Genomic DNA, 22,002 nt, shown 5'->3' with positions numbered 1-22,002 from the left:
GATCGAATGATTAGTTTGCTGTTAGGAAGAGAGAGAGAGAGAGAGAGTTATTCTTGACATTGAAGGTCTTCACATAGAGAGAGAGAGCGACCAGTCAAAAGAGGCTTCCTGAGAGAGCATATCAAGCACAAAGTATCCATGGAATGTACAGCGGTGCCAGTATGCACCTAAGAAACCCATTAAAAAATGACTCACCCGCTCTTTCTCTTCTTTGTGTCCTCACTTTGATCTCGACAATTAATTAGCCATTATTGCTCCGTACTTCACAGAATAAAGCAAGTTGTGTGACTTGCTCAGGATGTTATTTCTGTAGCTGTAAAACACTATACTTGATCAGATAGCTACGGAAGAATGGTTTATTTTTATGTTGGAAGATCCCCTTCCCTCGAATCTCTTCAAATATCTAACAAAAACATAAGAGTATACTTTAATTAATTAGTTTGATGAGTATATTATTATCAATCTTAGTTTAAATATTTTAATAGTGATTTAGACTAAGTAGAACTATGAATATATTATTATCAATCTTAGTTTAAATATTTTGATTAATGATTTAGGTCAAACAAAATTGATACATCAGTCATCTTATCATACCATCGATTTTGTATTGAGTATAATGAAAGGACTAAAGTAGAATAAGATTATTTATGACTGGAGTTAGAAGATCGACCCATAACGACGTGAAGTCATCACTGAATTAAGATTTGATTTTGATTATACTAGATATTGATAACAATATTAAATAAGGTGTGAAAAAATTTATAACATCTCAATTAGTCTGATGGGTGTATTAGTATCAATTAATTTAAATATTTTGATCAATGATTAAAATTAAATAAAAATAATAAATTAATTATCACATCAAATCGGATCAATATAAAATCATAATTTATCATCACACCTCTTAAGTCCGTTTTAACCCATAGAATCAAGAGGGAGCTGGAGAGCGCCATGCTCGCATTTCGTTGACCATTCTAGTACACCAAAACGTTGCAATTGATTTGAGTACTTGACGAAGGTGATGATGTATTCTTGTCAATGTGATCTGTCAATTGCCGCAATTATGTAGACTGTGGGGCAGATTGGTACAAGAGATTAAAGTGTTCGTCCTTCTGAGGTAGTAAAGAAGAAAGAAAAGAAAAAAAGCTGTCACAAGATCTCCATCCCTCTTGCTTCCTGTACTTTTCCATCAGTATACAAATTTATACCTTACTGGTTAGATTTCTTGAGAAGCGCAGATCAGATCCTTGGGACCAATTTAGAGTTGTCTGGACTGAAGACAAATTGTGAAGGTTAATAGATTATCATGCAATAGTGACGGCTAAAAATCCAGAGAAATTACATCACAACTCAATCTAGTTTCAGCTTCAAAGAAATGGGAAAAGAAAAAGAAACAAGTTTCAGACTTGGTTTAGATCTGAGGATGTATTTTCACCTGTAATTTGACAAAGAAAGACAAGAGATGCTTTTTGAGAGACTCTTCGTTTGAAGCTATTCTTAAGAGAGAAGACTGGAGGAACACATGCACATATGATCAAAGATAATTATATATACATATATGCTTATCTAATTATATATTATTCTCGAAAATAAACTAAACTACACATGTTCACAAAACTTATCTAATTGAGGATTCTGCGATCAAATGTATTTCAATTTAAAATCGAGTATATTTCATGAACTTTGTCTAAAATACTTCAAACTTGTATATCTATACCCACACATGTGATTGTGATACTGATTCATGCATATTTTCCTTTCTTGGATTTTAAAAGAATTATAATGTAAATTTTATAAATATCTTTTGAGGAGAAGGAAGAGGAGATTGAGGGGGAGGAGGATCAGGAGGAAGAGAAGAATAAGGAGGGGGAGGCAAAAGGATAGGAGGAGGAGAAAGTGAGCGAGGAGATGGGGGTGGAAAAGGAGGAAGAAGTAAGGAATTGGAGGTGGAAGAGGAATAGGGGGAGAAAGGAAGACAGGTTGCGAAGAAGGTAGTAAACAAAACTGTCTTTCTAGATTTTAGCTACTATATTTTGGAGTGGACTTGTTGTTTCATTTGCTGGGAAAACTTGCATGTTTTCCTTTTTTTTTTTCTTATACGGTGTTATACATTGGAAAGTAAGAGAAGGAAAGAGTGAGAAAGAAGAAAGAAGAAAATAAAAGAAATTCCTATTCATCATTTTTGCCTCACAATTCAATAATTTACAATTCTGGTCTATGATGATGGGTAGTAGATATTGTTCATGATGATACTCTCGAAGATGAAACTGATGGTCTTCCTTCGAGGAAGACGAAAAAGATTTTCATGTCTTGATCCTTATTACATTTATTGTGCCGATAAAAATGAAGCTTCTCATTGTCAGCTTGAGGACATCTTTCTCTCCATGTTTTTGTAGAGGTTATTGATGCTAATGTCATGGGTGGGATTGTATAACATATTGAAGATGGTCATATTAGTACAATCTAGAATGATGGAGGCACTATCATTGTCGATGCTAATAACCAAGTTGGTAATATAGATATTAGTCGAATCGATGATGTGGATGCCATTAGTATTGGGGTTGCGAATCAAAGGTAATGTTGTTCTTTGATTACAGACATGCAAGTGGAAGAACTTGCTATACATGGAAAAATGGTTGCATTCATCACAAAATTGAACAACCAATGGTTGTACAATAGTATTTCAGCAATTGTGAGTGCAAAGCAAATTGAGAAAGAATCAATGTTAATTTGTGCGTGGTAGAGCAAGGAAGGAAGACAAGGAAGGGAGGACTTTGTGGTTGCTTTTCTTGGGGCATTAGTTGCAAGGCCACACAAAAGCTCCTTGTCCATTGAATCTTCCACCACTTGAGATTACCAATCAGTTCATCAATGTATTAGAAATCAATCCAATTTTGTGTAAGCTTCGAGATGATTGTGAAGGTTACTAGACCAAGGAGGTACGCTCCCTTTGGAATCACTATCTTCTGTCTTTCCTTTCATTGTGCATGCATTCTTTGTCGTTTCAAAAGCTTATCATGTCTATATTAGTTACAACCATAAGTATGGAGCAATCATGATTACAATCATAAAATATAATAACTGATCATGTCAAACTTTTGACAATTTTTTCCCAAGTTCATGAAGATGTTTACATTGACAGAAAATAAGGAAGACGAGAAAACTATTTGATATTACATTACTAATCCTCCACATTATAAACACCTGCAGCCATGTTTGCACTTGCATGACTTAGATGAAAAACAAAAAACCAATCAAGCATATGCTTGATTCTAAATTTATGATCAATGTCTTCTTTGAATCCATAGCTTGTGCCTGTGCATGTCAATCAATCTTCTGAATTAAGTAGTTATTTATAGTGAGGGCATGCAAAAGGTTAACTTCTAAACATGTTTTACGCAAATTTTAGTTACCAAGTTAACATTCACTTGCTATGTGTGCTTGCGGTTAAGAGAGACTTACAATTGTTGGGTTGTCATTATTCTTAGCTACATTCAACATGAAAACAACCTCTAATTAAAATTTTTGTGTTGAGATATATCCCTCAATCTAATTTATCCATACTTTTTTCTTTAATTGATATGCACTGTGCACTTGTTTAATTTCATGTAAATTTTGAATTATATGAACCAGCATTCATTAAAAAAAATATTGACTGATTAACTCAAACACAGATACTTTAGAAAAAAAATCCAACATGATATCAGAATTGGATTAAAGAACACATTGACTGCATCAACTCAAACTCTCCTACCTAATGGTTGCAAAATCCAAATGACTTCCATGTTTTTGGGGGAAATATATACATGCATCGATTTTCAAGAGAAACACCGAGTCTCAGCAGCTAAAATTGTGTGCCCAACAAAAATATGGTGACATATCATACCAGTAGTGATCCACAGAGCATCACCAACGATAGAAAGATCGAGGCAACAAGGTGTCGCCCGTATGAAGGCTGTGAGGGTGGTAGCCCAGATTCTTCTCCAGCGCCAAAGGATGATGGTTTGGGTGAAACAGCAGGGAGTGGTGGCTCCACCACATCCGCAGCATGCAGGGAGGGCATTGGAGCTAAGGTAGGGGGCAGAGCCTGAGGATCCATGATCTGCAATAAGCCACCAATTGGGACAGGACTCATGTAGCTAGGAGCTTGATCACCCAACTTTGAACAAGTATTTCCTGCATAATGTGAAGAACACTAAGATTGTAGCAACATATGGTGAATATTAGATTGAGATGTTGGTTCAATGTTAAGTGGCATTTCTTTTAAATGGCATAATGACCATGAACTTCTACTTGTGCTGGTTAAGAAAAGAGGTACATTAAGATCATAAATAAAAGACAACAGCATAATTTGTATTATGATACAGCGGCAAGGTTGCATCTGCGACAAGAATAAACTTGAAGCGTGACACCCAAAAGACAGTGAACTTTTTATCCCTATGACATAACTCCAACGCACTTTGCGGAATGGAGCCATCTATTTAGTGTAAGGTTGCATTTGTAATGAGAATATAACTTTAAGAGCGACATTCAAAAGGCAATGCATTTTTTATCCCTATGAGGTAACTCCAACATACTCACTTTGCACGATGGAGGCATCTATTTACTGTAATAATGCATATATAATAGCAAATCAATGCATGCAAATTACTTACGCTTGCTAACTGTTAGGACCCTTACGTTTAGCTTATGCAAGCACAGAAAGTAGTTTCTTTGGCAGCTACAACTGTTTCAAGTGAACAAATTGCCTCTGGGAGTCATTTGCTACAAACTCAACTCTAAAGAAGGGCTTAGGAAGAACCCCTCATATAATATAGTACATTAACTAGCATATTGCTATGCTTTGCGGCTAAAACCTATGAAATGCCCTGGCAAAAGTAAGCCTGCAATTCAGCAGGTTCTTGGCCACATGAATGATCGGGTGTGAGAAACAATGAGGCTGCCAAAAATTAACATTACCAGCTGATATTCATATTAGTAATATCTTGCAGGTCTGCAATTTTTTTTTTCTTCTTGTTTCGACATATTTTGATCTATTAGAATCTTTACATCACCTATCTTCACTTAAAAAAAAAAAAAGAGATCAAGGCACTCTAGTTAAAATTGTGTGGTATGTGTTCGACTACGCAGGTACAAGAAGGGTCTTATGTCTTACCGCATTAGTTTCTGAAAGGATACAAGTACTCGTATCCATGTCACTGGATTTGACTGTAAAATGAGGACTGGTCTTGACATTCAGAAGACTTGTGACCATTACAATTAAAGAGCAAAATCGAAGCATTTAATCCAAGTATTCTTATATCAAAATATTACTAATAAACTATATAAATGAAAATTGAGCAGATTCTGCATGAATTCACAACTATACTATTATTTTCATAAGCTACATTAACCATGCACAACCGTAAACGTTCCAAGGGAAGAATGGACAGTACTTACTTCTATATGCTGCAGCTGTCCCAGGGTACTCAGTGATGATGCCATCCACCGCAGCTCCTTGGACATACATATTTATCTCCACTGTTGGATCTGACAAGAAATCCCATGGTTGAGAAACAAACTCATTCCTAAACAAATATACATATACAGCAAAGCCAGCAGACTGCAACTTCTGGACAAGTTTGGTTTGACCAGTAATGAACTGCTGGCTTACGGGATATACAGATTGTTTGCTAATAGCAATCATATGAGCAAACTGTTTGATATCCATAATTGAGGAATTGACCATGTCACTTATGGATTCATCAACCATGTAAACCAGCTCATACTTAGTTTGTTGCCTAAATTTAATCAAAACAGAGCTATTCTTTGACAGTATCATGACTTCCTGACCAGTCTGGTTGCTGTAACCTGAGTCTTGTAGTGCTCTCATCACACCATCAGTCACACTATATCCCAATTTTTCTGCCAGAAATGCAGCATTCTGTGACAATGAAAAGAAATTAATGCAGATGTTGCTGCATGTGGAGTTCATGAATGAAAACACTTGGTAATTTCAAGATTTTTCATGTAGATAACTATGCTTGGTTCAACACATCAGCTGGAGCTGGAGATGTGTGACAAAAAAATTGCTTCGGATAGAATGAATGTGAATAATCCATGCATGCAATTATTATTTCAGTCCATGAAACACCAGATGAAAATCAGGTTAAAAAAAAACTGATCTAGTGACTGGTACTACCTGTTGAAGTTTTCATAACTAGGCAAACTTTGAGAATAAATGAAGTCTGTCACACAATTTTTGGGAAAGAATTAATTAAGTTTGTCACAGAATATTCTTTTGATGATAAGTTCATAGCACATTATGTCTTAGTACATGAAACATGTCAGACAGCCTCCTGGACATCTTATGTTCTCTACGTTTATTATGCCTGACCTAGTATCAACTTCAACATGTGAAATTTTAACTTTTCAAAGAAAGTCAGATCATTTTCACACCAAGACTACAAATTTCAGAGCTATAACGTGTTAACTACATAACTGTATAGGAAAAGGCCTCATACTATTTCTTCCATAACCGATAGCTAGCTACTTCTTCCATCTGTATTAGGTCTAGAACCTAGGATGCTTCCTTTGTGCATGACATATTTGCCAAAATAAAAGCATTTTTTTTGCACATGGACAGGCAGCAGTATGCACTAAGCAATCTTATTTCTGGGTCAAAAGGTATAATGTTACTTCACAGACAGAGCATGAACTTCAATGGTTAGTACTCAGACATCCAGTCAAGTACCTGATTTGCATCTCATTCAGGACACACATGCTTCTAGAGAACCTCAAGTAAGATAAATCATGATTGTTTACACAAAGGAGACACTTTTTCTGTGAGATTCAATAAAACAAAGATGCTTTTTATATCCCTCAATACAAATACATCCTTATCCAAAGGTGTGGGCAATCCTGTAGGATGCAGAAACTTACATCCAGTACAAAAAAGCTGCCTGCCACCAGATGATCTGGTGCACCTGATATAACTTTTTTTTTGTCTGGATGAGAAACTAGAGCAAGCTTCGCTTCATAAGTTCCTCAGTTTTATCATGAACTTATACAACAATGACCGCTTATATCTTACATGTACATATTTATGTATATTTTACCTGTGATTTTAATAAACATATGTATACCTTGCATATGAATACAGTGTTGTTGGTGCCTCCAGTGAAATGTAACTATCACATGTATGCCAATGCATCAACTGCATGAGGTTCCCTTTGCAGTGTCACATGTTGCCACAAGGAGAGGATTTCCTAAACATGTATTTGATAAAGACCTATATTCATAATCATTCAAACAAAATTATGATTTAGTACATTTATTTAAAGAATTGTTCTCCTTTCTCCAGGCTCTGGACTGGAGGTAAGGAGGACATTGAATTATGACTTCCATGTTCATAGATGTACAACAAAAGGAGGACATAAAGCTAACTTACACATACAAGATCAGCATTTTCTTTGGTTTTATCATATGAAATATAAGCATAAGCAGTGACATCATTACTGGGCACCACCAGGCATAGTGAACCACCATTCATCATCTCTTTATGTAAAATGTCACTCAATCATACATACCTCAATGCTGATCAGTATGCCAGATAAGTCCTTGTCCCTTCCAAAAGCCAAAAAATCACCTAAACTCATGAAATTTCCATCATTTTTGTATAGAGGATTTCGGTATATATTGTATTGTATCTCAGGATTTGATATTGCCGCTGCAATAGAATGAGAGAAATGTCACCATAAAAGATTCTTATCAAACAGAATTAATAGTTGCTCTGCATGTTAAAATCAATCTCTAAAACAAATTATCATTATAATAGTCAAGTACAAATAAAAAACTTACACAATGAAGAGTTTTACAATCAGAAAATATTAATTAACATAAACAAAAGAAGTTACATACTAGTAGGTGATACATCGAAAGAAAAAGGCTCCAAAGTGATGACAATGTTTGTCGAGTAGTGGTAACTTCCAGATTAAAAGAAGGAACATGATTATAATTTAGATTTATAATAGAGAAGTGAAACAGGCCAACAATTTTAAGTTTCTAATATGAGATTTTTTATTTTTCCTTTTCTGATGCACAAACACATGATTAGCTTGAAAGTTTAAAATATTACAATACTTATAGCTGAAGTTTCCGAGACACATGTAGCACTCCTGGTGAACAGAAGACTGTGGCCCAACAACTTAATTTTCATATATGACATGTCTGTTTCAAGTGAAACATATTGCTTCAGTGAGAAAATGTTTCACTGAGTGATCCCTTTGGACTATTTTTCTGCAGGCACATTTGTAAGCTGGACTGGTCATAAAAATCACTGAATTGGTCCAGTTCAAACATTAAAAGAACTCCAGCTCAAGTTTTAGTTTTCTGGTTTGCTCTTTGCTGCCTACGTGACTTTTGGCAGAGATCCCTCCAAAGGGAGAATAGTTTCATGTTAGTTTGGATTTCCTTTGGAAATTTTCTTTTTCGAGTTCCTGTCACAGGCCAGAAGTACAGCACACCATAAATAACAAGCTGCCTGATCTCGCCATGGCCTATGGGCATGTTAAGAAATGTCAAAATGTATTATCCATTTTTCTAATCACTAAGTATGGAAATAATTCATATATACTATATAGCATAAAATAACAATTGTGAGTTCAGATACTTCCATCTTTCTAAACTTGCATTTGCAAGAGAACCATTTCACAGAAGGAAGACATAATTTGATATGCCTGAACTTCAATATGTTTATGAGGCACATTCTCATGAATTATTATGTCTTGAACTTGTTAAAAGAAAAAACAACACAGTAAACACAATAGATACATGGAGAAAATAACAGTGCAGCATCGTATACTAGCAAAGAAATTAAAATCTTGGAGATACTGTGATTTAGAATTTTTTATATACTTCATGTTTTCACAAAAACGGCAGTATGCATATGGCTGTGTCAACATACGCTTTAAATTCTTCTGAATTTCTTCCCAGGTTAAGTTAAAAGTAAAAATTCCAGGACCATCATGAATTTCAGGTATAACAGACAAAAGGGAGCTGAAGGGCGAGGTTGTGACTGTAGTAACTTCCATGAGGTTGATGGAACTCATGCATATGAGAATGCCATCTTTTGTTACTTGAACAGGACAGTCAATATAATCAGCACCATCTGTAACAGCTTGCTGATAAGAAAGATCAGTACAGTCAGGATAGACTCCACTAGCTCCATTGTGTGAGATTATTAAAGGTTTTCCTGCAGCAAAAGCATCAAATGATAATATGCACTTTGAAAAATAGGAAACAGACAAGGAAGAAAAGCAATAATTACCCACCATGGTCAGAGTTGCTCATGTTTATATGAGAATAGCAACCTGCAAGAACAATTAAGAATTCAGTAAAACACTCCAGGTGATTCCGAAAAGGCATTTAAGATCTCATTAATCATCATCAACCACGCTTTGCTAAATTTCCAAGAAAAGAATTATTCTGGAACAACTGAGGGTGTAACCTGAGACATGTAAGATCGTTAAGAAAAAGAAAAGTAGCATACAAGAAATGGATGATGAAAGAACATACGAGTGTTACAACCTTCTTTACCAACTTCTATTTTAACAGGATTTGACACGTTGACATCTGAATGCCATGTCACCTCCAACTCGGCACCTATTCAAACACCCTCTTAGGCTGGCACATAGGATGAGTGGCCCATGTGGTCAACAAGATGATGCCATCCGCAATACCTAATGGGTCAACTGACTCTTTATGTCTGAGTCAAGCCTGATAATCCCAACTTAATAATCCCATGAAATCATTCTTGTGGATTAATTCTCACTTAATCCCAATGGTTACCAAGGCCATCTACAAAAGGTCTCAGGTATGCTAAACCCACCCAGATTGCTCAGATTTATGTGAATTCTACATCGTCTTTCTTCCAAATGACTTAGGCATGGGAGGGACTCCTGTCGACCAATGCCATGATGCAGTTTTTTTTTGCAGGTGCTCCGCTGAATCGACTCAATTGCTAAATTCAAAATCAAGAAATCAAGCTAATGATAGGCTCTGACAAAAACCAAGGTTGGCTTTGAAATTCCTAACACCTAGCACCAAGGATTGAAATATCGTACCATACCAGAGTTTCGAGATACGCTCGATATGATACGATATTGTATACCGAGCAGTATATTTCGATATACCGCTCGGTATATATATATATATATACCGCCCGGTAGCGAGCGGTCCGTGTACCGATCTACTGGCGGACCGATACGTACCGCCCGTACCGAGCGGTATTATTCGAAATTGAAGACCTTGCCTAGCACCACCTATAACATACAGTTTGTCATAACGTGAAACCATAGAATTGGATATATGGTAGGTTTCCTTCAACATAACTTCACAGCATTTTTTTTCCTTTAATCAATTAACAATGTTTCTCATTGTACTTCCTTTTAGAGATAAAAATGTCCAACAACATGTATTTGGATCTTATGTTCACGACACTTCTATATGCATATACATAAACAATAGCTTTCACTAATTACCCATAGAAGGACCAATCTTTACTAGTACAATCATTATGTTCATAACAAGAGAAACCTTACCAGAATGGAGTGTGATACTAAATAAAAAAGTGAAGATATATATGGGAAATAATTATCTCACTCAATTAAAAAAAAACGAACGGAAATGGAATGCTAATTTAGAAAAGAGGCTTCATCAGCCCTTATTCTTTTCTTTTCTGTTTTTAAGACAACATCTCTTTTATTAGCTTAACTATTTCAAATGGGCCCTGAATTAACCAGAACAAAATAGGACATAACAAAACTCGACCTTATTTTTTAAATGTTCTGTTGGGAAGAAATTGCTAAATATCTTAGTAACTAATGATTTGCATTTGAACTTACAGCACATTGCAACACTATGATCTTATATTATTTTCTCATACACATTTGTTTGATAATTTTAATATATCTCCACCATGTCAATACACTTAATGCACCATTAATTAAGTAGCAACATGCACAACTAGTTGAACAGAGACAAAGTGTGGATTTCATATAACTGTCTACGAATTAAGAACCAAAGAATACATAGCACATACTATTTTGTAGTTATTTATGGCATTTGAGCAGCTCAAGTTAAAACACATGAAGTAGCATACTAAAACTAGAAGAGATCTGACAAAGTGCAAATTTATAGTGAGAGCCACTAGAAAATGATGAAAGCATATGCCCTTGTACCAACCCTTTTGCTGCGTAGTAGCAGCCATCCAGAAGGTCAATAAAGCCCATACAAAGTAAACTAGCCCAATAAACACAATGAAGAGACATTGAACTAAATAAGATAATGCATATCAAGTGTCCATTTTTTAACATCACCTATGGCCTCTGATGCGGTTATGGGGAAGTCCGTCACAACACCATCAACAGAGAAGATTCCATTGTCTATGAAAGAAAGAACTTCAGCTAATGGGTCATAACTATAATTGTAGCTAAACAATGCATCATTAGCAAATTCTGATGCAAAAACTTCCAGTCCTTCCCTATGAGCATCCATGACAACAGAGGTGTAAGATTCTAGATAGCCACTGGATGTTACTGGCCAAATGTAATATTTCGGAATGAGAATTCCAGATGCAAATGTCTTGACAAAAGTGAGATTTTTTAACAATGAGCCATATGTCACATTTGTAGAAGGTTCAATAGTATCTTCTCCAAGAAAACGGAAAATCAGCTTGGTCTTGCTCGTTCTAAATCTTCCCACTATACTGCTGAGGAAACCTACTTCCGGAGATGAAACATAACTTGGAATATCATGTTTCGATAAATAAAGCAAATATCTCCTCATATCCAAATTGAGCTGCCTGTAGAATATATCATGCTGCATCACAGAAAGCAATTGAACAGCAAAATCAGAAGAAACAAAAGAAAGAGTGTCAATGCATGTCCACTACAAAAATACCCATTTCAATACCTGTATATTCAACCAAAGTTTTGCTGGCTTAACTTGTGCCACCAAATCTTCAACAGTAAGGATAGGAAACAAGCTTGCATCGAATTTATTACTTCGAGAAAGAATTGCTTGTGCCACTGCTCAGATTTTTAAGAATTTGTTAGAAGGTTATAGCGTATAAACATCACCTAGTTACCAACAAAGAGATCTGAAAAGCTTACATGTAATGGAAACAATTTGACAGGCAGCAATATTCTAATATTAAAAATGGCAGCTGAATTGCTAGACAGAAGGAAAACTTATAAAAGCTTTAGCAAATTTTTTTAAAAATTTTAATCTGCTTCTTCCAGCATGCGTCCAAAAAATGACTACAGTATATTAACTACATAATAAATGTCTACTGTACTGGCATGTCAGATAAGTTAAAAAGAGGAAATATCTCATCAGCAATTTCAACTTACGTGAGACCTGTGACAAATTTTGGATATCATAGTCAACAGAAAACCACCCTGATGTAGGCACGCCATTCACAATATAATTCATCTTTCCTTCAGGATATACCAATTTAATGTTTGTGCAATTATCTAACACAATATCAGGCAGACAGACGCCATTGCCATCTTTTGTCAACCGCACATCACACCATGAAATGGTATCAGGTGAACCAGCCACATATGAAAATTTGTAAGAAAATGAACTGGAATCAGGAAATAACCCTGAAAACCCACCCTTGGCTATAACCAAAGGGGTGCCACCTGAGTAGAAAAAAGATAGTCAGATGGACACTGATAAAAAATTATATGGTGCAAGTACTCAAAAAAGTGAAACTACAAAAATTTGTTTAAGCCTTCTGCAATGCATTAGGGACTGTCAACATTGATTACATTCAGGAATCTGGACACTAGAACTTGTTGATGTGACCAACATACTGGAGCATGGTTGCATGAAGATATATAGCTAGCCTCCATCTTGCATATGATATGTTAATATCCAGTTACTAATAGCAACATCCTTTAATCTATAATCATACATGGCCAAATATTTATCCATTATCTCAAGTGAATTTTTTCTTGGGTGTGTTTTTGCATTCTAACAAATAAATTAACATACTTCCAAAATTTGTACTGCATTGTTTTTTATCAAAGTTATGACATACGAACTAAAGCTTAAGACATGTGACCAACAAATACCTCTGTCATTTGGAGTTGTCATATGTACGAAGCTTTCAGATGTCCCACTAATCAACCAATTTTAAGGTCAGGGAGATTGGCATCTCCAATAAGACATGAGCATGTCAATCAAACACAATAATTTGTGGATGTCAAAATAACTAATGATTCCAGAATCAGGCAAATAACCCTCTGAGTCCGTGGTTGCTCAACCCAAGACACTCTGAAAGCCTACGATTTTGTACATACCCACTGGACACGTTCATCCCTATGTTAAGAAACCCAACCCAAGAATAGCAAACGTTTAAAAACCCTTTCTTTTTCCGTTCATCATGCCTAGGCAAACTCTAAAAGATCTACTAAAAGAAAGCACAAACCAAAAGAGGATCTAAGTTTGAAGAAAGCTCAAAAAGAAGAAGAGGAAGAGAAGCACCACTCAAGGTTAGCCACGGGGAGGTGGCGGTGAGGTTGGAGTTCTTGAGGCTTTGTGAGGAAACGACACCAGGAAGAACCACCGCAACGTGCAAGAGAAGCAATGCAGCACAAAAGGAGGCGGAGGAGGAGAGCTCCCACCCACCTCTCCTCGTCAGCATAGCGTCACTACTGCAAGCACCAAGATCCGGCCTTCACTGTCGAAACCCAATACCTTGGGCAAAATTTGGGGGATTGAGCAGCTTACCACAAGTAGAGCAAGAAATCAGAGATCTCTGTGCCGTTCCCAGTGACTGCGAGCTCGGATTCAAGAGAATGGAGGGACAAGGGGAAGAAGAGGAACAGGGAGAAAGTGACGAAGCGGGAGGGGGTGGAGGCCTTGGTTTCTAGCTGGCTGGGAATTCGCCCCGACTTCCACAGTAGGTAGTACCACTTTAAGGTGCAGGCTTGGCTGGTCTCCACTGGCGAGGGGAACAGAGGGGAGCGCGGTATTGATGATTACCGCGGAGGACGGAATCCGACAAAAGGGCCTATAAAGAGTGAGATTGACTTGAGACACTAACAAATGGCGAAGTTTCGTATCACTGCCACAGCCACTGCACGCATGTGAAGGTCTCCTGGCATGTGGCTCTATATGTCTTGGTTTTGCTTGTGGATATATAAACTTATCAATTTTCCTCATCAGTACTTATAAAAAAAAAAACTTTATTAAAAAATATTATAGATAATTTATAAAAAAACCTAGTAATGATGTCCTCATATTTAATTTTTATTTTTATAATTTTTTTATAAAATAAAATAAATGTAACGAATATATTTGACTTTGGGGTTTTTTAGTCAAACAGATTTATTTGACTTGAACATTCAATAAAAATTAAATTATTTAATTTAATTTATAATCAGTTGATTGTGGTAATTTTCTCTTAATTCACGTCTCACGTACATAAATAATTTGAATGCAATGACATTATACATGATTTATTTTTTCTTTGTATATAGCATAAAAGTTAAAGACTTCAATTCATCAACATTACTCGTAAAGTTTACAAATTACGAAGATAACATCTTATGAAAGAAAAGATTATTTTCAATTGAAAATAGGCAAAAAAATAAAACAGTAAAATAGCCGATAAGTAATCATACATATCTTTCTCTAACTACAAGCATATATAAACAAGTGTTGTTACCTTGGTGGTCAACAATTGCTTAATTTAAGCTATTGACATACACACACAAGTGCTGATTTAGAGAATGCATGGATAGATGAGAAAACTTTTGATAATGAGTTTAGAATTAAATATTATTATGATTGGCTTGTTGTTTTTTATATGGTTATAAGTGTTTATAATATAAAGGAATGCGGAACAAGAGATGGCCAAACTGATAATACAAAAGTAGATTTTCATATTTAGTATAGGTTATTACTACAATCAATAGTTTTTATTTTCATTCATATGAATTTAAACATCTTCGTGAAATTGAATTACAAAAGTTTGAGTGAAATAGAGGACAAACATAAGAAACTCAATACTTATAGTTATAATAATTATGGATATAGTAGACATTCAAAGTAGCATAAAGTGTGGCATGCATGGTGGAAGGGAAGGCAACGATAGTGATCTTAAAGGGAGCATACCTCCAACAAACTCCAAAGGGCCAAAGTGAAAGAGCAACTATTAGCATCCACCCATCTCAAAGCTTACAAACAATATTAGCTCCATTTTCAATACATTAATGGATTGGTTATCTCGGGAGGTGAAAGACTTAATGGGCAAGGAGCTTTTACATCCTTATAACTAATGCAAAAAGATATGCAATTGCAAACCCCTACCGATGGTATGGTAGCATTGTCTTCCTTACTCTAACAATGTAAAAATTAACACTACTTCATTCTTACTTTGAATTGTACATACAATCGCAACAATACTATTGTTTAGACCTTAGTATTCAGTTCCATTATGAACGCAACCATCAAAAGTATTTCTTCTATCAACATCAAGTTCTTCCACATTCATATCTTTGAATTAAGAAATATTACCTTTGATTCTATCAAGATCAATACTCCTGGAGATAGCCCCAACATTGATGGCATTCACATCGCCGACTCGACCAATATCCAGGTTGCCAATTCAGTCATCGGCACCAGTGATGACTGCATCTCCATCGGCTCGGGCTGCACCAATTTGACCATCTTTAATGTGTTATGCGGCCCAGGCCATGGCATCAGCGTCGGTAGTCTCGGCAAAAATGTTGGTGAGAAAGATGTAATCGGGCTGAACGTGAGTAATTGCAATCTTACCGGTACAACAAATGGATTGAGATCCAAGACATTGCAATCTTCTCCATCTAGGTTGAAGGCCACTGATTTCGTCTTCGAACACATAATCATGAATAATGTCTATAATCCCATCATCATAAATCAGAATTATTGCCCATTTGCTAACTGTCCCAAAAAGGTATGCCTCATTGCTTCTACTACAGCTAAATATATCATCATAATCTTGAAATTTGTGCATCCTTCCTCTCTCCATGTAGGATCCTTCTCTAGTTAAGATCAAGAATATCAAGTACAGAAATATCGTGGGGACCTTTCTCTCGCCAGTAGCTTATAATCTAGTGTGTAGTAAGGTTGCTCCATGTGAGGGTGCGGAGCCCAGTGAAATCAGCTTGAAGTGCAACGGCAACGAAAAGCAACCCAAAAATGCTTCTATTTGTGTTCATATCTATGGTAGCTCTAATGGCAATGTGAAACCTGACCCGTGCATCTGATTTCGCATTATGGGGTTGTGAGGCAAAAGTGATGAACTGTTCCACACAAGAGTTCCTATCCCTACTTTTTTCTGCTTTCTCTTTGTTACATTGAGTATATGCCTTGTATCAGAAATAAAAAAAGAAATAAAGAAATTGTCCACATGCAAAATGACATCCCATGTTTATAACATGGATATCTCATGTTAGTTTCATATTTTTCTGAAAAATATACATTAAATTTTAGTGACATTGTAATTACAAAGTATAGTCATTAATATTACCGAGTTATTATTCGATTAAGCCCTAGGTCACTAGTTGAAACGTTGTGTCAACAAGTCAGACTTCATGTTTAATTATGAAAATACTTTAAAACATGTAAATAATTTAAAATTTATTTAAAAAATCTAAAATATCATAATTAATAAAAAATAAAAAAACTTTAACAAATAGAAACAAAACTTCAATCACATAAATTTTGATAAAAATAATCTTGTCAACTTATACTATAAACATAAACCTTTATGCGCATTTAGTAACACATGATAATATATAAAATATTTTAAATTAAATTTAAAATTCCAATGATTGAGCATGAATATCGACATAGATATAACTTACCTACATGACGGTAGTTGGAATAATACTTCAATAAGAAGGATACAATAATAAGAAGAGATGATAACAAGAAATTACCTTAAAAAAGAGATGACCTTACAAATATGATAATACTTAGAATAATACTTAGTATTGAAGATATATTCTATTAGAGAATCATTTTTATGTAAGAAATCAACTCAAATGTAAAAAACTCTTGATTTAGGATATTTTTTAAAATTCTAAGTCCTTTCACAAAAAAAGAATTCTATATTGTACTAAAGATTAATTAATTTTGATATTTTATCATGTTGATATAGTTACATAATTGTTGAATTACCATTATATGAAAGGAATAAAAATATGGGAAATATGACAAGAAAACTTGTCTTGATAAAGAGAATGACTGGATTAAAGAAAAACAAAAGTAAACATGAATTATTTGAAGAAGGAGATTAGATAGAGCACATAAGATTTTTGGTTAATTAATTTTGACATTCCGTATTTAATTTGATCTTACATGATATTATGTAATTACTTTAATTATTGATTAAAAAAAGGGTCTTACATTGAAGGTGACATAGGAAAAGGAAAACAATAAAAAGAGAGACAAATATAGAATATATGAAGGATATTTGGTTTTGTATTTAATTATAACTAGAATTTTAAATTTTCATATGGATTTGTGCTATCAGAGAGTTCTAGAAAAAAGGTATGAAAATAGAGTAGCTTATAATCTAGTGTGCAGCGAGGTTGCTCCATGTGAGGGCGTGGAGCTCAGTGACATCAGCTTGAAGTACAACGACAACGAAAAGCAACCCAAAAATACTTCTATTTGTGTTCATGTCTATGGTAGCTCCAATGGCAATGTGAAACCTGACCCGTGCATCTGATTTCGCATTATGGGGTTGTGAGGCAAAAGTGATGAACTGTTCCACACAAGAGTTCCTATCCCTACTTTTTTCTGCTTTCTCTTTGTTACATTGAGTATATGCCTTGTATCAGAAACAAAAAAAGAAATAAAGAAATTGTCCACATGCAAAATGACATCCCATGTTTATAACATGGATATCTCATGTTAGTTTCATATTTTTCTGAAAAATATACATTAAATTTTAGTGACATTGTAATTACAAAGTATAGTCATTAATATTACCGAGTTGTTATTCGATTAAGCCCTAGGTCACTAGTTGAAACGTTGTGTCAACAAGTCAGACTTCATGTTTAATTATGAAAATACTTTAAAACATGTAAATAATTTAAAATTTATTTAAAAAATCTAAAATATCACAATTAATAAAAAATAAAAAAAACTTTAACAAATAGAAACAAAACTTCAATCACATAAATTTTGATAAAAATAATCTTGTCAACTTATACTATAAACATAAACCTTTATGCGCATTTAGTAACACATGATAATATATAAAATATTTTAAATTAAATTTAAAATTCCAATGATTGAGCATGAATATCGACATAGATATAACTTACCTACATGACGGTAGTTGGAATAATACTTCAATAAGAAGGATACAATAATAAGAAGAGACGATAACAAGAAAATTACCTTAAAAAACAGATGACCTTACAAATATGATAATACTTAGAATAATACTTAGTATTGAAGATATATTCTATTAGAGAATCATTTTTATGTAAGAAATCAACTCAAATGTAAAAAACTCTTGATTTAGGATATTTTTTAAAATTCTGAGTCCTTTCACAAAAAAAGAATTCTATATTGTACTAAAGATTAATTAATTTTGATATTTTATCATGTTGATATAGTTACATAATTGTTGAATTACCATTATATGAAAGGAATAAAAATATGGGAAATATGACAAGAAAACTTGTCTTGATAAAGAGAATGACTCGATTAAAGAAAAACAAAAGTAAACATGAATTATTTGAAGAAGGAGATTAGATAGAGCACATAAGATTTTTGGTTAATTAATTTTGACATTCCGTATTTAATTTGATCTTACATGATATTATGTAATTAATTTAATTATAGATTAAAAAAATGGTCTTACATTGAAGGTGACATAGGAAAAGTAAAACAATAAAAAGAGAGACAAATATAGAATATACGAAGGATATTTGGTTTTGTATTTAATTATAATTAGAATTTTAAATTTTCATATGGATTCGTGCTATCAGAAAGTTCTACGAAAAAAGGTTTGAGAACTATATTTTTTTATCGAATATTTGTAATAAAAAATAAGTATATATGATTTCGTCAGGTTGATTTATAAAAGTAACAACATATCTATTTTCAATCAATGTATATGCGTGCAATTTGTAGTTGTATATAGTATACACAATTATTTGTTAGTTTATAAAATATTTTATTATTTAATAAATATAAAATTATATATAATTTTGTAACCATAAATAAATAATTATTCACATTTAGCGAATGAAAATATTTTAATTTTGTAGTGTTATTCGGTTTTAGTCTTTATTTTAACATTGCATTCGTTCAAATATAATAAAAAATCTATATTATTAGTTTTAATTGTTATATGATTTTGTTAGATTTAATATGATAATAAACAATCGTTCCAACTTTATGTTCTCTGGAATGTGAGCTTCTAAGATAACGTATAAAACATATCAAATTAGACATCGATTCAATCCACTATTCCATTTGTCCCTAATGGTTTAAATTTTAACCTAACGGACATTTCATCCATGTCTACCGGTTGTTGCTATTTATCTAAATTCAATCAAACCCATAACCTCATTAGCTAAATTCTCTTTTTTTATACTTTAAATGTATTCAAATTAAATTTAATCATCTGATCTCTAAATGTATATCATACAAAAATTCGAAACACAAACCAAAAACTTAATAAGTAGATTGTGGTGCTCTTCTCTTAATTCATCATTTCATATACATAAATATTTCGAACACACTGACATCATACATAGTTCATTTTCAATTTGCATATAGCATAAAAATTAAAGTCTTCGGTTATTCAGCACCCCAACATCGCTCGCAAAGTTCACAAATCGTGGAGTTAACACCTTCCAATGGAAGAGGTTGTTTCCAAATGAATATAGGCCACGAATAGAATTCCGAAATGGCGAACCAGTAATCATACGTATCCTTCTCAACCACAAACATATATAAATAGCAAGTGATTGTTACCTTGGTTGTCAAAAATTGCTTAAACCATATGTACTTGTTGATTACATGGGAAGAATCCTCTTGCATGCCCTCACTATAAATGATTTCTTAATTCAAACTATTGACATGCACACACAAGCGTTGATTCAGAGAACACATCGATCGAGGAGAAGACTTTTGATAATGGGATTAGAATTAAGTATTATTGTGATTGGCTTGCTATTCTTCATCTTAAGTGGTGCGAGGGTAGCCATGGCTGACGGTGTTTACAATGTGAAGGATTATGGAGCAGCAGGAGATGGCAAAACCGATAACACAAAGGTAGCTTTTCATGTTTAGTATAGGTTTTCACTACAACCAATAGTTTTTGTCGTAGTTCCTATGAATTTAAAAATCTTCATGAACTTGAATTACATAAAGTTTTAGCGGGACAGAGGAGAAACATAAGAAACTTCTTGTATTTTCATCATGACATCTCCGTACTTACGGTTGTAACAATTATGGACATGGTAGGCTTTTGAAACGGCATGGAGTGCGGCATGCGCGGCACAAGGGAAGGCAACGATAGTGATCCCAGAGGGAGCATACCTGCTCGGTCCAACAATCTTCAAAGGGCCATGCAAAGGCATAATGGTGATGCAAGTGAAAGGGCAGCTACTGGCATCCACCCATCTCGAAGCTTACAATCAATATTGGCTCCATTTCCAGTACATTAATGGATTGGTTATCTCAGGTGGTGGAAGATTCAACGGACAAGGAGCTTCTGCATGGCCTTACAACCAATGCAAAAAGACAAATGATTGCAAACCCTTACCCATGGTATGGTAGCCATGTCCTCCTTGCTCTAACCATGCAGATATTAACACTACTTCGTTCTTACTTTGAATTGCACTGACAATCGTTACAATGCTACCGTATAGAACTTGGTGTTCAGTTTCGTCACGAACGCAACCATCAAAAGCATTTCTTCTATCGACAGCAAGTTCTTCCACATTCATGTCTTTGAATCAAGAAACATTATCTTTGATTCCATCAAGATCAGTGCTCCTCAAGATAGCCCCAACACCGATGGCATTCACATCGCCGACTCGACCAATATCCAGGTTGCCAATTCAGTCATCGGCACCGGTGATGACTGCATCTCCATCGGCCCGGGCTGCACCAATTTGATCATCTTTAAGGTGTTATGCGGCCCAGGCCATGGCATCAGCGTCGGTAGTCTCGGCAAAAATGCTGGTGAGAAAGATGTAATCGGGCTGAACGTGAGTAACTGCAATCTTACCGGTACAACAAATGGATTGAGGATCAAGACATTTCAATCTTCTCCATCTAGGTTGAAGGCCACTGATTTCGTCTTTGAACACATCATCATGAATAATGTCTATAACCCCATCATCATAAATCAGAATTATTGCCCATCTGCTAACTGTCCCAAAAAGGTATGCCTCATTGCTTCTACTACAGCTAAATATATCATCATAGTCTTGAAATTTGAGCATCCTTCCTCTCTCCATGTAGGATCCTTCTCTAGTTAAGATCAAGAATATCAAGTACAGAAATATCGTGGGGACCTTTCTCTCGCCAGTAGCTTATAATCTAGTGTGCAGCGAGGTTGCTCCATGTGAGGGCGTGGAGCTCAGTGACATCAGCTTGAAGTACAATGGCAACGAAAAGCAACCCAAAAATGCTTCTATTTGTGTTCATGTCTATGGTAGCTCCAATGGCAATGTGAAACCTGACCCGTGCATCTGATTTCGCATTATGGGGTTGTGAGGCAAAAGTGATGAACTGTTCCACACAAGAGTTCCTATCCCTACTTTTTTCTGCTTTCTCTTTGTTACATTGAGTATATGCCTTGTATCAGAAACAAAAAAAGAAATAAAGAAATTGTCCACATGCAAAATGACATCCCATGTTTATAACATGGATATCTCATGTTAGTTTCATATTTTTCTGAAAAATATACATTAAATTTTAGTGACATTG

General features: G+C 34.7%; 3 protein-coding genes across 3 annotated transcripts; 2 read left to right on the top strand and 1 right to left on the bottom strand.

Moving 5' to 3' along the window:
• Positions 1-3,659: 3,659 nt before the first annotated feature.
• LOC103984009 (glycerophosphodiester phosphodiesterase GDPDL3) lies at positions 3,660-14,020 on the bottom strand. The gene is made up of 10 exons (XM_009401404.3): positions 13,780-14,020; positions 13,534-13,703; positions 12,393-12,686; positions 11,953-12,068; positions 11,358-11,859; positions 9,312-9,350; positions 8,945-9,232; positions 7,569-7,708; positions 5,440-5,923; positions 3,660-4,176 (listed from the first exon to the last, which is right to left on the bottom strand). Exons 2-10 carry the CDS (start codon positions 13,691-13,693, stop codon positions 3,881-3,883), a joined length of 2,319 nt encoding a protein of 772 aa, XP_009399679.2. The 5' UTR covers positions 13,694-13,703; positions 13,780-14,020; the 3' UTR covers positions 3,660-3,880.
• Positions 14,021-15,490: 1,470 nt separating this feature from the next.
• On the top strand, positions 15,491-17,770 carry LOC135604864 (polygalacturonase-like). Its single transcript, XM_065094762.1, has 2 exons — positions 15,491-15,988; positions 17,573-17,770. Exons 1-2 carry the CDS (start codon positions 15,491-15,493, stop codon positions 17,768-17,770), a joined length of 696 nt encoding a protein of 231 aa, XP_064950834.1.
• Positions 17,771-20,268: 2,498 nt separating this feature from the next.
• LOC135603506 (polygalacturonase-like) lies at positions 20,269-21,768 on the top strand. The gene is made up of 4 exons (XM_065094339.1): positions 20,269-20,337; positions 20,750-20,835; positions 20,951-21,455; positions 21,535-21,768. The coding sequence occupies exons 1-4, from the start codon at positions 20,269-20,271 to the stop codon at positions 21,766-21,768; spliced, it is 894 nt and encodes a 297-aa protein (XP_064950411.1).
• Positions 21,769-22,002: the final 234 nt, after the last annotated feature.

This window comes from Musa acuminata, chromosome BXJ1-1 (assembly GCF_036884655.1).
Source record: "Musa acuminata AAA Group cultivar baxijiao chromosome BXJ1-1, Cavendish_Baxijiao_AAA, whole genome shotgun sequence".
In the NCBI taxonomy this organism is placed as follows: domain Eukaryota; kingdom Viridiplantae; phylum Streptophyta; class Magnoliopsida; order Zingiberales; family Musaceae; genus Musa; species Musa acuminata.
This window is presented reverse-complemented; position numbering and strand designations above follow the sequence as displayed.

Coding starts and splice junctions, on each gene's coding strand:
- LOC103984009 (XM_009401404.3), bottom strand. CDS start 13,693: ATGCTGACGAGGAGAGGTGGGTGGGAGCTCTCCTCCTCCGCCTCCTTT. Junction 12,687..13,533: donor CCCGTGGCTAACCTTGAGTG/GTGCTTCTCTTC, acceptor TTTTCTACTCAG/GTGGCACCCCTTTGGTTATA. Junction 9,233..9,311: donor CATGAGCAACTCTGACCATG/GTGGGTAATTAT, acceptor CTTTTGCTGCAG/GAAAACCTTTAATAATCTCA.
- LOC135604864 (XM_065094762.1), top strand. CDS start 15,491: ATGAACGCAACCATCAAAAGTATTTCTTCTATCAACATCAAGTTCTTC. Junction 15,989..17,572: donor TTGCTAACTGTCCCAAAAAG/GTATGCCTCATT, acceptor TTGTGCTATCAG/AGAGTTCTAGAAAAAAGGTA.
- LOC135603506 (XM_065094339.1), top strand. CDS start 20,269: ATGGCTGACGGTGTTTACAATGTGAAGGATTATGGAGCAGCAGGAGAT. Junction 20,836..20,950: donor ATTGCAAACCCTTACCCATG/GTATGGTAGCCA, acceptor CTTGGTGTTCAG/TTTCGTCACGAACGCAACCA. Junction 21,456..21,534: donor CTGCTAACTGTCCCAAAAAG/GTATGCCTCATT, acceptor CTCTCCATGTAG/GATCCTTCTCTAGTTAAGAT.